Source organism: Nipponia nippon, unplaced genomic scaffold (genome assembly GCF_047370975.1).
Source record: "Nipponia nippon isolate SJK-2023a ecotype South Korea unplaced genomic scaffold, ASM4737097v1 scaffold_8, whole genome shotgun sequence".
NCBI classification, from domain to species: Eukaryota; Metazoa; Chordata; class Aves; order Pelecaniformes; family Threskiornithidae; genus Nipponia; species Nipponia nippon.
The window spans coordinates 45,586,019-45,603,379 of record NW_028262402.1 but is presented as its reverse complement, the minus strand read 5'-3'; the positions used below and the strand labels follow the sequence as shown (position 1 = coordinate 45,603,379).

The window sequence follows — 17,361 nt, the reverse complement described above, 5'->3', positions numbered from 1 at the left end:
ATCCAGAATTAATTTTTAACTGGCATTTTAAATACAAAATCATAGTTAAAGTAGATTTAACTGCATGAACAGCAGCTAGATTTGAAGATACAAACAGTCCTTCTTACAATATGACTGCGTCTGTGCTGTATTGCTTCTAAAAATGTTTCGACTGGAGACCCAATTAGTTTCTTACACAGATTTTATAAACTAATGTTTATAAATCCTAAAATTTGAACATGTAACTGGGAATATTTTGGAAAAAAAAAATCATGGCAGAGTTTGTAGACTCGTTTTTTAAATTCAAATCCTGAACAAAAAAGCAGAAATACATAACATATGAACAAAGCCTACCCATTAAATAAAGATGGACATACAATAGCAGCACTGCAGGGATAACTAAGACTGATACAGACAGTAGGTTTGCAGGGATAAAAGAAAGAGGATTACTCTTACATAAGCTGATCTGTTCTTTTACTTCAAATGGGTCAATCACTACATATGTGCTAAAGCAACTTCAATAGCTAAAGAAAAGCTGATTGTGAAAGTTTACTTGCTGTGACAGTGGGAGAAAAAGCTCTGTAATACCAGCTGATCACAATTCAGCATCAAGCAGATGTCTAGCCTTGTTGTAAATATTGACTGAACAGAAGTTACATGCCAAAATAACATTTTCCCTTAACTATATCTGCAGAAAAAGCAGACTGTAAAAAAGCCCCCCTTCCAGAATCGGCTGAGGTACAGGACTGCAACTTACTGTTATGGGAAATCAGACATTTTGCTGTTTCACCCCTACTGGCTTTCAGTGGCATATTCAGGCGGTTTTACAACACTGTGAGTGGGCTCATGGCAGCAGGCACATGTAAAATGGCTTTTTTTTCGTCAGAAAACGGACAGATACTTCTGTCATATTACATACCAAAGGAAGCAACTCATTTCAGAAACCTCTTAGCAAAGGCTACACTCCTCCTCTCCATCACTGACCATCTCTGTACAAGAAGAAATCTACCAATACAGGAACACTAGTAAATATTGAAAAAGCATTTCTAGCATAGATGCACTTGTACCAGCAAAGCTTAGCATTTACCAGAATGGTTTTTTTTCATTCATACATAAGCAAAACAAATGTTCAGTTAAGGCCAGAGGCTTTATCTCTCAATATATTGTCCTTTGGAGAAGTACTGAAGCTTGATTTTACCATGGAAGAGCAGGGCTGTGCTAAAATGCCTAGGAAAGACAACACATGTACAAAAAGATTGGGGTTCTACCGTAATCAGAGGTTTTACTTATGAGCAGTGGAATATGCCATACCATTTAAAACAGCTCTTTAATCTAAGCTGCATCCACAGGATGATTTTTTTTTTTTTTTTACTGTTATCGCATACACACAGCCAATTGATTTTCTGTGTTTTAGACAACTTATTACATACCAAGGGAAGGATTGGTAATGCAAAACAATCTTTCCTAATGCCACACCTAATAAAAATCTGAAGATATGCATATACATCAAATGTACACACCTGAGACAAGGCCTAAAGCTATAGAAGTTTAAAAAAACCCACAAATATAATTGCAGAGACCTATCATACTCACCCAGATGTACCCTTTATGGTGTTTGCATGGTTTTCATGAACGGCATATCTAATTGTAGCTGTAAGCATTGAGTCCAGTCAGACTTCAGTGCAAGCTCAACTGCGTTTCCTAATACAAAGGGGTAGCTTGAGCTCAGCTGCTTTGTTCAGCTGCACTCTAACCTGTGGAGTCACTATGATTATGTTTTTTAATTGAAGTTATACAGAAAAGTGGAAGTGTATATTTAAACCACTAGGAATTGCCATATTAGAAATTTTATAAATGCTGATGTTGAACACCACATTTTGAATTGCCTTGCCCTGTTCTCTCATTGCATGTATGAGTTTGGGGGATGGTGGGAGCAAAATTGTCTTTATACAAATAAAAAGAACATGTTTAAAATAGAATACAGTTCTCATGACACCTCCCCAATTTTGCTATTTCCCTTTAAGACAAGGGATATGATAGAGAAATAATATACCATACTCATGTAAGAAATCCCACCCTGGTGATTGGAAAGACTGTGTTCTCTCTAATGGTACATTAATGAGGAAACAAGTTTTTCTCAGACTACAGCGTCCTAGGTACAGGAGGTTCAACATGAAGTTGCACAACTTCAAGCCAAGGCTTTTAAATTTTCTTTTACAAGCTGTGGATTTTTTTGCTACCAATGTAGTGGAAAACTAGTGACAAAAATCTACACATTAAATTACAAAAGACAGTTCATCACACTGACTGCAGAAGAAAAAGCAGCAGTGTGCAGAAAAAAGCTTTCTGTACCTCATGCAAGCATCTCTTTTGAAAACTCACTGTTGCATGCTGTGCAATGTGAGACTCTGCATCACAGTCACATTCTTTCAAAGTTTACTCTAAGGGAACAAGAGCAGCATAGCAAGTGGAGCAAAATGCCAGTGAACTAAATACACTCTTAGCTAATGAGGTCCTGCTGCACAGTGAGAACTTGCATACAACAGAACATCAACTAATGCACAGCAATGTAGGAGACATCCACTTCAAAACTGCTATGCAAATCAGCATGAGAACACATAAAACTGCATCAAGATTTTGACTTAGGTTGCCATCACTGGTTCAATTTTCAATAATGTATGACTATTTTAATGCCCAACGGTACTGTATCACTTTTATGTGTGTTGTAGTAATATAAAACTTCATAAGAGTATCATACACTACCCCCCCCCAAAAAAAAAACAAAACCGTAAGAAAGGTTTTTAAGAAGTAGTTATTAGTGACAATCTACATTTAACCCCTCTTACAGACCTAAAAATACAATAATCTAAGAAGTTCTTTCCTCTGAGGGTAAGTGAAAATCACACATCAGTCAGGGAGTACCTTGATTAAAATACATTAACCATAGGAAAATATGCCAAGCAATACTTTCAGCAGTTATACAGACAGAAGAAGGTGATTAAATTCCACTTCTCTCCCCTTCCCCATCCCCCCTCATTTTAACAGGATAGGAACTTACCAAAAAATAAAATACCACTGTACTAATAAAACACTTCAGAAGTAGAAACTTTCAGCCAATACTGTATCCCCCCTGGCTAGAATCTGTCTTTTCAGGCTCTAGTTTTCCTGGCTGTTCATTGTGGCGCTGCCTCTCGTGCGTGATGTCATCTTGGAGTAACCAGATTGAACTGGCCGGGAACCTCACCGGAGCTGCAGGCCTGAAGTTTACACTCAAATTACAGTGCACGGATGAGCAATGAAAAAAAGCCAGCGAGAGGGATCAAATTTTCTACAAATCAGGCAAAGGATCTTGACACAAATATAAAGTTAATACTGATGTAACTGACTGCATTATCTGATTGGTCACTGAGCTTTGTTAGTTTCAGTGGAATTGTTTAGCTCGGTGCATTTTTAATTGTTTCTTTCACTCACCAGATTTCCAGCATGATGTTCACAGATATCTATCAAGACCGCAGTCACACAGATAGAAATCTTGTGCTGTGATTGCTAACTTTTAACAACGTTACCATCTGAAAACTCATCAAATCACATCAAGTTTTCTACAGCAACTTGCTGAATTATTGTAGCGCCACAATTGCTGGCTCAGAGGTTTTGTATTCCTGCAGTTTACCCGTCTTCCTCAATCAGATAGATTCAAAATGCTAGCCATTAGTCTACTGTGTATTCATTATACGGAAACACACTTTTTGCATGTTATTAGAATATGCAGGTTATTATCTGGGGGGTGACGACAACAACAAAGAACTCCTGCGGAAACCTAAGAGCCAACAAAAGACAGCGGCCCATTGGAAGCTGCACTCCACACTAAGGGGACGATTTTTAGCCACACTTTTCCCTCCGTATCAGACTCCTGGGACAAAGTGCAGGCGGCACTGTAGCACTTGAGCTCAAAAACGTTTTTTCGGGGAACCCCGGTCAGCCACACACGTTTTCCTGCCGATTTCCTACGCGAGAGCAAGGAATGCAGCAGCCGAACTACTCTACCGAGTTAGCCTGTGAAGACTGAAGTGTCGGGGATGGTACCCTGACGCTTATTGAAGTCTCATACTGCACTTTACTTCATCGGGGAGGTCTGTTGGCCGCACGTTTCAGCGGGGACACTCGGGGGTGGGGGGCACCACCCCAAGCCCTCCCCCGCGGTAAGGGCGGGCAGGGCTGCGCCGGGGAGGGCAGCGGGGGGGACCGGGGGCACCCCGGGCCAGGCGGTCACTTACAGACGTGGTCATCCATCCTCAGCGGCCTCCGGAGGCGGATGCTGGCCGGGATGGTTTTATCCATCAGCTCCTCGACGCTCTGCAAAGAGGCGACCGCACGCCGTCGTTAGCTGCCCGGGCCGGCGCAGCCCCCACCGGGCGGGGACCAGCCGCGCCGCCCCGTCCGCCCCGCACGGCGCGGCGCGGCCACCTACCTGCACCCCGACGGCTCGCAGCATCTCCCGCTTCTCCCGCTCCCGCGGCCCGATGTGCCGCCGGGAGAAGTCATCGTGCCGCGGCAGGAGCTGCTCGATGCACCTCGCCGCCTCGCCGCCGCCCCAGCGCCGCTGACCGCCGCCGCCGCCCGCCGCCGCCGCTACCGGCCGCAGGTGCCGCGGCGCCCCGCGGGCCGCCAGCCGCCCCCACCAGCGCCCGCAGCTCTGCATGTCCCCACCACTCCCGCCGCCGCCGGCGGGCAGCCACACTTTGTGCGCTGGGGGCGGCGCGGCGCGGCCCCCCACCGCCGGCGCCAATGGGGCCCGGGGGCGGTGCCGCGCTCGCCCCGCCCCGCCCCGCCACCACCTGCCCGCCCGCCCGCGACCCCGCGCCGCCCCGCCCGGCCCTGACCCGCGCCGCCGAGCATCCCTGCGGCGGGGCTGGCCGGGCGCCGCGCTGCCCCCGGCCGGCCTGGGCCGACCCTGGTGGTGATTTGCCTAGGAAATGGGGTTTTCCTCCACAAAAGCCTTGCTGGGATGGAAGAAAAGGTTTCTGTGTTTCTGCAGCGGAGCGTGGACTTGCTTTCAAGTGACTGGCTGTTGGAGGAATAATACATGCCACTTTCTGTAGCTGTTACCGGGGGCGAGGGGGGGCCTCAGCTTTGTCACGGCTGACTTCTAGTGATGTTGGTCTTGGGGAGCGGGGAGGTTAAATGGAACCTACTTTTTCCTCTGTTTCAGCTCTGCATGTCTGAGGGTAATATCGGCGCAGTTACAAACTTGTATCTTTATTTATATTAACAGAACAAAGTGTCGCAGCATCGACGACGTGCATTTGCATCAACATTTAAATAGGGTAACAATGAAAGGTAAAAATATGTACCCAAGATATACATTGATTTCATCTTAACTGTATCACAGATTTACTGCCTGTCTTCTGAATTTAATGAGATAACTAATCACTACTTCTGAACCTAAAAATAAATTTACTTTGCACCAAAGATCATGACTCATGCAAGCTCTCTATTTCTGTGATACACATGGAATTACTCCTCTGATATAAGCTGAGTTATCTAAAGTACTCTGTTATGCTGGAATAGGCTCCCATAACTTAGACCGGTGTGTGTCTGGAGCAATGACTGAAGTCCCTGATTTCAGAACAAGAGAGCCCCAAATCACACACTAAGTTCAATTCAAACAGCAAAGGTGTTTGGTGCAAGGGTTTGTGATATAAATCCAGTACTGACTCTAACAGATTGCTATTCAAAGGTGATTATATTTTGCTTTTCTCCTTTATAATTTGCTTCTTTATAAATATGATAGTAACATGAAGGAAATTAAAACTTTCCTGTGACTTTTGAATTGAGATAATGTAACAAGAGCAAATAGAGATATTAGAAAAATACATTAAAACCATGATAGTAACAATTTAATTCCTGTTATGAATTTGTACCTAAACCAATTTAGTTTTAAAAGACTTCCAAAGCTTTTCAAAACACTTTGCAGATTGTGTCCAAATATTCTTGCAGAATTTGTCCAAATAGTAGTGTTCCTTAAAAATGTATCCCTTTTCTCTGGCAGGTAGTATTGGTATGATATTTCACACTAAATAAGCCATTACAGTCAGCTCACCAGAAGTGGTAACTTTGATAGAACCGTTTCTTCAATGTGGGGCCAGAGTGGAAGTGAGGTCTGGAGGCAAGACCGAAGCATCCCGAACATCCCAAACTGTTTATTTTCTCTCCAGATTTCTGGCTCTTCCAGAACTAAACCTTGTTTTAGTTCAATTTGAAAATTATGCTTGGGAGGAAGAAGACTGGAGAGATGTGCCAGTGAACAAGGCAGTAGTGTCGAGGCATGCCCACTTCATCTGGAAAGCACCACATCTGGGGTGGTTTGTTAATCCACTCTATGGCTAAACCTTTCTCCTTCAGAAACTCAGTGCAGGCGTCATCTTAGCATGGGCTATGTGCAGTCACTGTGGCAGGGAAAGAAGCCTGGCTTATGTGCTTGATCAGTTAGCCAGCTCTCTAGCTGCCTCCCAAAAACCGTGTTATGGCCTTAACAGGCAAAACAGGAATCTTGAACAAGAGACGTAATAGAAAATGAAGCTTTGATGTCAAATGTGAGTAACGCTTTGATGTCAAATCAACAAAACCTAGCTAATCTTGTAGCTTCAAATAAATCTGTCGCTTCAAAGTACATAGCCAACAAAACTAGCTGTTTTCTGCATGTACATGAGCAGAAGGAAGGAGGTTTCCTGGAAGACAGGACAGGATTGCAAACCAGTGTCTTGCTATTAAAGCTACTTGTGCAAAGCTCGGAGATGCTTATGTCTTGGCCTAATGAGCTGACATCACGCGAGTTGCTATGTAGCTGCTGGGGATGTCAGTTTTGTTAGATAAAGCACAAAACTCTTAAGAGGAATGTGCTATATCATTTAAATTGAAGTGACACGGCTTCTTAACACTGATATTTTTTAGCTTTATTTGAATGCCACAGGAAGAAGGACAAAAATCCTGCAATCTGCCTTGACTCCAGTCGTGATTTAGTTAAAAACTCTATTGCAGTTCTAATATTACAAGGTTTGTGGGTGGCGTTGGAGCTACCATTCTTTGCTCCTTTTAAATCATGAACTATCACAATAAGAAAATTCTGTTGTATTCTTTTAAGATTCACTTCAGTTCCCTCCTGTCACCCAAAGCTGAAAGTCTATTCCAGCTGATGTGCTTCTGCACCACTATATCACAGAACATAAAGACTGGGTCAGACTAGTTATCTATAACAATAGCCTATTTCTGACACTGGCCAATTACAGCTACCTAAGGAGGAATACAAGACTAGGACAAAAAGATGTACTGATACCACTCTGCAGTATTTCTACAGTCAGTTAGCATCCTGGGATTTCTGCATTTCCGAATTCTCAATGTGCTTTTTTCCCAAATTTGTTCAGCTGCCAAGTGAACCCATGTAAACTGTTAATGGAATAAATACAATAGCTTACTATTCAAGAGCAGTCACTTTATAATCCTTTCTTGCTCAATCTACTACTCCTTAATGTCATGAAAAGCACTGATAATGTTAAGGACATTGCAACAAGTAAAACAAACCATGTGGCTATCAGTACAGACTGACTCCAACAGATGCTGACTTCTGTCCTGATGCAAGATTTTTTTCTGTAGAAATTCCTCAACAGAAATAAAGGTTTTAGCAGTTTAAATCACCACCTCCGCTGCCTTTTCTGAGAAAATTACTAACCATCATTAGTGTTTTCAAAAGTCTCCAGCAGATCAGGTGAGGAATGTCTACCAAATGGTCTCTTAATGGTCAGGTTTATTTTAAGTACCAATCCAGATAGAGGACGCCCTCATTAACACTTTACCTTTCTTATCATGAAATAATCTTAAAATGCATGGGCACAAGAGGTGCAGAGTGTCTCTTTCAGTTTAGCTGTATCTAATTCAATACTGAAGATCATCTGAATTTCTACCAATAACGGTTTGGAGGGTTTTTTTTAATATATATGTAATTTCCCACCACCAATCCTTAATATGTAAATTAAAACAGATTGCAAACATATTTTATGCATATTTTATACATATGCTTGTTATTGAACAAAATATTTTAGTCCTTAGATAATAAAAGATAAAACATGCAGATGTTCCTGCTTTTGGGTTTGTACTGTAAACCTTTTAATTTGAGACATCTTTATCACAGTTTTCTGTCTTCATGAAACGTTTAATCTGTAATGTGATTCTTTGCTTAAAATAAGATTTGAAAGCACTATGACTGTCATTACATAAAGAACAATACAGATGTTTATCTAAGATACCATACTTCTTTCACAAGTAATTACCAATTGCTACTAGTGGGGAGAAAATGACTTCTTACTCATGCATCTGCATATGCCAGTGTTTACAGACTGAGGACTGAATTGCCACCTGTCTGTTTTTTTGATCCCTTTACACCAGTAAAATTTAAGAGCTCCATGAATTGCATGCAATATGTACCCAGGAAACAGTTTTCATGTCCCTAAATGCAATAGAATAGTTTCATGACATGTTCTTTCGATACTCAAGCATCAGAATATGCAATAGGATAGGCAATGTCATGTTGAGGGCAGATAGCCAGTCAACTACATATTCCTGAATCCATAATAGCCCTCGGGAGCTTAATGCAGCCACTATTGCCAAAGGGCCAGGAGCCATTTTTGCAGTCTTTACCCACTACTATTTTTTCATTGACCATAGCTGGATCATAAAATAAAATATACATCAGTACATAAGATAACACAGCTGACGTGGTGGATTTTTCATGGATCATAATGGTTTGGGTTTAGGGCTGTCATCTTCCACAAAAGACTAGGTAACATTATCACACCAGATAACACAGTACCATGTTGCTTCTTCAGGAGCCATAGTCAAGCTTCCTCAGTGAGATGTTTGCTACGTAAACATCTCAATGTAAGCCTTAATATATATTAAAGCTTTTAAGCATATCTTCTTTAACTGACAGTCCCTTATTTAACTGACAGTCCCTGAGTGATACAGTCTCTTATTTGTTCTGAAATCAGAAGTATCCCTGAAATCAGTAGTATCCCTGCACCTTGATTAGAAGTGACATGTCACATAATTTCAAATCTTGTTTGTTTTCAGTTAGTTGATAAACTGGAACTACAGTGAAATTGAACTCTGCTTCCTCCCAAGGAAGTGTTGTGACTCACGTACACATCCATATCTTCAGCATCTTCAGGGTGCAGTTTTCATTTTAGTTGTGATGTTGGAAATATAATCCTTAACAAATCTGCTATGTTCCGTACTTGCTAAGTCAATAGAGCACACCTAGAATATTCTACAACTCTATATCATTAATCTCAAAGTATATTTCATATCTCAAAGTAATAATAATTAGATATTGGTACAATGAATCGTGTGGAATCATATGAATTTCTCCTCTTCAGAATGAATGTAGCTAGCAAAACTATTTAGACTCTGTATATATTTCTTGGATATACAGGTGCAGGTGGATATATACTCTACTACCTTTCCTATCGATGTTTAAATATTCAAATACAGGTTTCTTTTTCATATCAAATAAATTGCTAGTATGATCTTTTTGATGAGAAAGAATGACAGAGAGAGGTCTGATAAGGAAGTACAGGGCTGTGAAGAAAGGAGGGAAACGAGAAGGAAAAGAAGTTAAAAAGATCCCTAAGACTTCAGAAGAAGAGACATGTGGAAGATAGGAACATCTAAGTATCCTTGAATATTAACCTTGGAGCAAAGTCCTTCCAACCCCATTTCTTGTGTGGGCAAATGGCTGAAGAATGCAAGTGTCTGAAGGTTTTTTAAGTACTACGTGTTAGTGTGGCTTCTCTGCTTCCTCTGTCAGGGAGCAGCAAGGGCCTGCTGGTTCCTCAGACCAGGTGCTCCAGGAGTAAAGGGTGGCTCCAGAGCAGGCAGGGTTGTCCCTGGCGGGGCATGGTCCCACAGGGTCTGCTCATAGCAGGGTGAGCCAGGTGCTGGTAGTAGGATCCATTTACAATCCCAGGCAAATGATGAACCAAGTCCATCCACCGACTCCAGGTAGGAGCAAAAGGAGATGAGACCAGAGACAGGACTAGAGCCAATGTTTTAGCTTGAATCTGAAATCCATTCAGCAGCCAGGGCTAGAGACAGTGGACAATGGACATCTGAGGGACCCATCCAGGAGGCAAGCTAGCTACGTGTAGGTTTGAGGCCCATCCAGACAGCAGGGTCAGACTAGTCTGGAGACCAACACGCCAGCAAGATAGCTGAGGGCTTGGGGCTGAGGTGAAATGGAGACCCTGGGTTCACCGGCAGTGTGTGGGTGCCCGGGGTGAGGCTGGTCAGGGCCAGCAGGTCCTACAGGTGCACTTGGGGCCCTGACTTTCTCCTGTAACAACTGAAACAACCACGTGGTTAGGTAGGGAACCTGTAGGCTGGCTTTGCCCACAGACTTTTAGATTATTTTAAAAACTCCTGAATGATTCCAGTCCTCTGTCTCTGAACCCTTCAACACAAGTTAAACCTTTTTCCTACTCCACTTCCTTTTATGTTTGGAGTTGAGGATATCCACAGAGGAGATAAAGGGAATTAACTCGAAACATCACTGGTTTGTTCTCCATCTGCCACATTGCTCCCTCGTGCTGTGACGAACTGAACTGCCAGACATCTCTGTGACACATGGCCAAGCAGGGCAGCTGCTGCTGCATCTCCATGGCAAACACTTTCCCTTCCTGAAAACTCTAGGATTACAATCGAATATGTGTTGGTTTTTTTTTTTCCTTGTTATCATTGCCATTTCCAACAGATGTATCTGTCAAAATCTACTGTTAGTCCTTACAAACGCCTGCCACTGTCCTCTGTAACCCTTCCAAAGGAGAAGGCCAGGAGGACCTACACTGGATTTCTTACAAAGTCAAAATTATTTGCTGCTGAGTGGATGATTTTCTAGTCTTTCTTTTTGTCACTTGCTCTTTTTTAACTTGGTTCAAAGGTAAGCTTGATAGACCTCGAATGCAAATTCAGTTACTTAATACTGGATACGTTAAACCTCTTATCATGTTATTTGTGTCCATTGGCTTTTAAATACTGAATATGGCTATATGATTAGAGCATTGCCTATACAAATACTTTATATCAGTAGATGTTATCTATTACGAATACCTATGTAATAGACATAGCATTGCAAGAATTTCTCTTGCCCAATCTAGTTTTATTAGGCAATAAAAAAGTTCTCTGTGGCACAGAGAGAACAGTATACTGCTGACCCTAACAGGTGTATCATGACGACAAGGTACTGAGATATTCTTCGGGAAATAAACATCTGTCCTCTCTTATTCTTATCTAGGAGTTAAAGGTATTATGCAACAGAGTACGCAGATTTTGAAAATTCAGGAAGTGTAAAAGGTTGTTTTTCAGAAGACTGGCTTTTGCATATGCATGGGGTTTTATTTTGTTATTTTTACATTAGAAATGGAATTGTAACCTTTGTACTTCAGATAGCACACCAATACAAACTGCTGAGGTGACAGCTTCAGCAAAAACTTAACTTTTCTTTCAAAAGAAGATCTCAGATCCCAGATGTTTGCCTGGATTTTCAGTTCAACTGGTGTTAATGAAACCAAATATTAGCTTGAAAAAACATTGAACAAAAATCCTCCCCCCTTTGCAAGATTGGGTGACAGCTTCTCATCTTTCAGTGTTTTTGTCTTTTCCAGAGTTTGAACAAAACCCCTTAGCAATAGCAAATAAATTACAAAGCCATTTTCCTTTGCTCTGTTTGAGGTAAAGGTTTATGAAGTCCACTTTATAAATCACAGAATCTCCAATAAGGGAGCTCTTTTTCCTCTTTCCGTCTTGCAGCTCAAAGCAGGAAAGAAGGAATCCTGCAGTTCCCTACACTGCAAAGCTTCTAGGGGATTTTCTGAGTCCTCATCTGCTTAAAGAGAGCTGCTGCTTCCAGAGCTGTAATGATTTATGATTTTAAGAGATTGATGAAACCAGTTCTGCAAATGAAATAAGCAATTCCATCAAAACATACTTTCTGTCAGTTTCTAGGTGGCCTATAAGCAATAATGACATTTTGTTTGATCATAGTCTGACTATACCTGCATATACACAGATTTGCCCATATAACTGCAGATGGAGTTTAATTTTCTGACTGAATCAATCTAACATTTTATTATACCAAGTCCAGCCTAAAAAGGGCAATGCTTTTCTTGTCTGAATAAGTTTAGCTGGCCTGCTAAAGGATCACAGAAGATGAACATCGCAGTCAGTACAAGGTAGGAAGCAGCACTGCACAACCTGGATAAGGGAGTGAAAGAAATGGAACTGATTCTACCGATAACCAACTAGCAGCTGGAAGGTTGGTTCAGCTATCTTCTTGAAGTATATTTGCAATTGATTAGAGTATCTGATATTTTACAAACTCCTAATGAACACAGCTATATGAGCTCTTAAACATAGACCAAGACTGAATCAGCACTGAAGAATCTGGCTCCGAAATCAAAACTGAATAAATACTTTAATGTTACATAATGTCTTAGTTAACATATAACTTAGGAAAAGCTTGAAATGTTGCAATGGCCTAGTTCTGGTATTAGATATCTTCTTGCTGCTCCTGTTAAAAAAAATGGAAGCTAAAACTACCAAACATGGGTAAAACATAAGCTTTTAAAAGGATCAGTTCACATACACTTACTAGAGGCTTCTTAAGACTCAGCCATACCTTCTCTAAACATCCCAGCTACAGTAAGCATGTTTTACCTTAGGATGGTATGATCTGACCATTACTTACCATTCGCTTGTGCTCCCTGAATCCCTGAGGAATTGCACATGGTTTGTACAGCCATGATTCTGCAGCTCTGGCCAAAGAGCCATGCAGTAGTTGGTTCAGTGCAGTGCTGCATTAAAATACTTCACCTCTTAACAGGACTCTTTAACATGATAACGAGCCTCAACTAATTCAGAAATTTGTTCTTTAGTGCAGTATGCTGAGGCAAAACCCTGACTCAGGTGGAGAAGGAACAACGCTGAGACTTCAGGGAGCAACTGGAAAGGAAGACTGCAGCAAGGAGCTGAAAAATGCAGCTTGGGATATCTACTTTACAGACCACAGTGGATAGGAAATGCTGGTCACTGTCAGAATGGTTTATGTAGAAGGAGGGCGATGGAATAAGCAACTGGTGAGAGCAGAGATTGAGACAGGACTGACCAGTGGCAAAGAATAAAAGAACTGAGGGGGGAGTTAGGAATAATAGTAACTGTAGCACTAAGGAAAAAAAAATCAAATAACTACCTATTTGCTAAATAAGGTATGTGTCCTAGGGAGAGAATAGTGACTTTAAATATTCTAAAAATATATTCTAATGCATATGTCTAGAGACTAGATTAAACCTGCAACAAAAATCCTAAATCTTAATTTCATAACTTTCAGTGTTTCATTTTGTTTGGATGTGAAATATAGCAGATAGGTCATAATCTGTAATTAAAATAGCATGGCAGTATGCAATGATGGGGGAAGCTGGGAAATCTCAGATGCTACTATCAATTCCTTTGCTGTATTTTGCTATAATGATGACATAGAAAGGACCCACTATCTCATACAATTTTCTCCTTACAGCCGTTGTCTCAAAGAATGACATGGCAAAATGTTAACTAATAGATGAACAGAAGCAAGACGGAATTGGAATTTCCATAGTACTAGCATCTGAAAATTATATGGTTTCATATTACACTTGCTCTTACAGAACTTAATATCTGTTACCCATGGATTAATCTGAAATGTGTATCTTGATTTTCCAATGGACACTGAGTTAATTAAGAGAAGTCTATTAATTTATGACTGTAGTGATGAGAACGTTAGAGATCACGATCTTCTAACAGTGCTAATATATTAGCCTGCCTAAGTGCAAATATTTAAAATGTATCTTCTCTGTGCTTACATTTACCAATTGCAAAATGGCATTATGCAACTCTGTCTTTGGCAATCTTTTTAAAAAGCTGAAATAAATATTAGGATCAACTCACCTTTACTTTTTACTCGATTAAGGTTAACATAAACCAGAAACAGGGCCTCTGAAAATTTTGCAGAGGGAAAGAGCACAATCGCATTTCCTCATCTGAATGACAACTGCTTTTTAAAACAGTGTGTCACCACAGTAACCTCTACCAAGTGATCATAAGGAGCTTCCAGAAACAAAAAAACATGATCCTCCTTACTGCTTCAACAGAACACTTGCCCTCTGTTGATCAACATCAACCCTAGAATATAGTTAAAAGGCAGAAATATGTCTTTCCAAAGAAAGAGTCTAGGCTTATTTGTAGGGAAAACACGGGGCAAGGAGCATTGACTAATATAGTCTGTACCTTCTTGCCTAAGCAATTTTTAATCAAGGTAAGCAATATGCACTGTTAAATGGGACTTAGTACTCAGAAGCTCTTAAAGTAATAAAATGCAATAGTGGCAATGAAATACAAAGAATTCTTTCTGATTCCCTGGTCATATCTCATTGTATTAACTCCTTTAGTTATATATGAAATAACTAAAGAATTACACTCAGGTCACCCATTATTAAGAAGCAGATAGCAGAACCTGAATTTTACCTTCCATTTTAAATTTCTGACCAGTACCGAGTAATATGTGTCATATTTCTCTCAGAACTTTTGTTTATAAACCAGCCTGAACATTTCAGTAATTAGTAAGCAGAAAATGATAGAATAAATGAAATGGACAATGGATGAAGAGACCTGAAACAATTGCACAGAGTTAGACTTTAAAGCAATACAATGACCTGCAAAGCAGGAGTAGTTGATTTATGAAAACATACATGAATAGTAAAATTAAGGAACACAACAGTTAAATGTTCAAGAAAACAGATTGTTGTCCAGTGAAAAATGGAGAATTTACAAAAGTCTTTTTACGTACAAAAATCTAAGAATCACAGCTTTAAGGATTCTGTTTCCTTCTAAAATAATTTTACTTGTCTGAGGTTTAGTCCCATGCAGAATTCAACGCAGATACATCCTTTATAAGAACACAAAACATTTAAAAAGTCTCCTTGTGGGTACCTTAAGCCATTTGCATAAGTTTATTTGCTGCCCTATAAAATATGAAGTAAATTATTCACTAGCAAATAATGTAAAACTAGTATTTCTTTTTCCAGTTCTCATGAATAAGATTCTTCATAATCTTTTTGCTTAAGAAAGGCCCACATGAGGCCACCATACAGTCATATGATTGTACTTAGCAGAGAACTTAATACAAAACTCTTAGCAAGAAGTGAAAAGTTAATGTAAAATCTAGCCTTCTTTGTGTCCCCCCATCCCCGTCCCCCCGTGTCTGTGTCTGTCCCTCCCCCACCAATGACTGAGTCATATTTCACTATATGCTCCTGTGCCCTGCAGAACTGGTAAACTTGTTTTGATAGTGGATTTAGAAGCAGTATGTTGTTGGGCTGTAAACTACTTGTTGTACACTTGTTACGGGTTGAATAAATCCTAACCCTCTTCATGATCCTTGCCTTCGGATAAATCTCAGTATTCCTCTTTGCCAGTTTTAGAGGGCTTCAGGGAGCTAAAAGGCCATGGAAAGGCCATTGGGACGGAGCAAGGGAGGGCTTTTTGTGGGAGGGGATCTGCCAGCTTCCCTGGTAAGTAAATATTATCAGCGTGTGTTTGGGCTTGTGAAAGAACAGAATGTTAAATTTGAGTGTCACTTTGCGTTGATTCAGAGATATATACAAATAGTTCACAGAGCTGTAATAGACACCATGCAAGTTTTACAAATAACGATAAACAGTGTGAGAAACATTTGTTTCATAGCTGTTTTTAGAAATAATAACAATGAAAACCATATTTTGATGCTGAGCATCTTTCAAACTTTGTCAATTTTGTTCTGAAATATTAACAATATTTTGTGCTTTTGTTTTATCCAGGACTGTTGAATGAGCCCAATTTTTAGAATTGGTATTTAGTAAGGGGTACAATTATTTCTATTTATTAGCAGAGTGCCTTTCTTTTACCTCTCTACTCCACAAAAATCTCTGAAAATGAAATCATTACCATCCTATCTATCTTCCATAGCTCAGATGCTATTTCCAATAACTCATGTTCTATCTTGACAGTCATTTCACTCCTATGTTAATTAAAGTACCAGTACACACTACCACTGCTTTTTACTTTATATGGAATAGAAGATTTTTCTCTTTGTAGATAGTTAACAACATATTTTTCTTTCCCCCTCAAATAAAAAATAAGAAGCCGAGTATCTCCCTTCCCAGGATGGTGCCATGTGCCAAGTGCAACTTGTTTCCCATGCTTTTATACCTTTATATTCTTCTGTAATGGACATGGTTATGTTGTCCTTTAGCCCTCTAGATCAGTTAAGCAGTCCAAGGGTTGGTGCTAGAGCCCAATGAAACAAAAGTGTTTCTAGCTTCTCACAACTCAACAGAGCTTGCTATCAGAGTATACAGTTGTCTAACTATGCAAGATCAAACCTTTTCAATTTTTTCTTAAGGGTGGCATTTTGTTCTACCAGTGATCATAACTTTTGGTAAAACATATGTACCTATGAAATGAACTTGATTATACTTTGAAGTTTGTTGAGCTTCAGATGACAAAAAATAAACAGGAAGAAAAAGTAATAAAGATTCCCATGCGTTACAAACAGATAATGGCAAGAGGTAACGAAATCAACTAGGCAAGAAATGGATGTAATGTTTGTACATTTCTACCCAGGATAACAGTAAGGATACTGAAAAAATTTTTCAAATCCTTCTTCCTTCTGGCATAAACTCTGCCAAACAGGGAAGAAAGTTACTTGCTGTAATGGCAACCTTTTCCTATAATTAGTGCTTTTGTGCAGGAATAGCAGATTGGTGCTCCATCCTCCAAACCCTGTTCAGGCTTGCAAGCAGCAGCTACACCGCATGGCAGCAGGCAGGATCCTAGAAATCAGATGATTTCAAAAACTTGCCGTCCATGCTTGAGCTGGGAAAATGAATGTGTCAGTGCATTTCAGAGTCTAGCTTCTGCAAATTCTCATTATCCTTGTCTTAGTTATTTCATTTTTTTTCCCCTTACATACCTTTCCTTTTCCTGCATCTTTTGGTTTCTGGGTTCTGCTCTGCTGTCCCCATTTCCCTTTTGTTTTCTTCAAAGTTTTCTTTTAGAGCAGCTTTCCCTTTGCTCTGTTATTTCCTTTGCTTAATCACCTTTACCTTCTTTCCTCCTTCTCATAGGTAGAAACACCAGTCTGAGACCTCACTAAGCACAACTGTGCACTCTGTTTACATTTCATGTTCTGTTTTTATACATATTTACATATAAACTACTTACTAGCTTCCATTTTTATATTCTAATTCTGCAGATCAAAACAATGGC

General features: G+C 40.3%; 1 protein-coding gene across 1 annotated transcript in view; it reads right to left on the bottom strand.

Annotated features, from left to right (window-relative positions):
- Positions 1–4,678, bottom strand: part of GLDC (glycine decarboxylase) — a 51,632-nt gene extending 46,954 nt beyond the window's left edge. The window contains exons 1-2 of the mRNA XM_087741699.1: positions 4,448–4,678; positions 4,254–4,332 (exon numbers count right to left, since the gene is read on the bottom strand). Of these exons, the coding sequence (XP_087597825.1) occupies positions 4,254–4,332; positions 4,448–4,678 (310 nt within the window). The remainder of the gene's footprint in view (positions 1–4,253; positions 4,333–4,447) is intronic.
- Between the last annotated feature and the right edge of the window lie 12,683 nt (positions 4,679–17,361).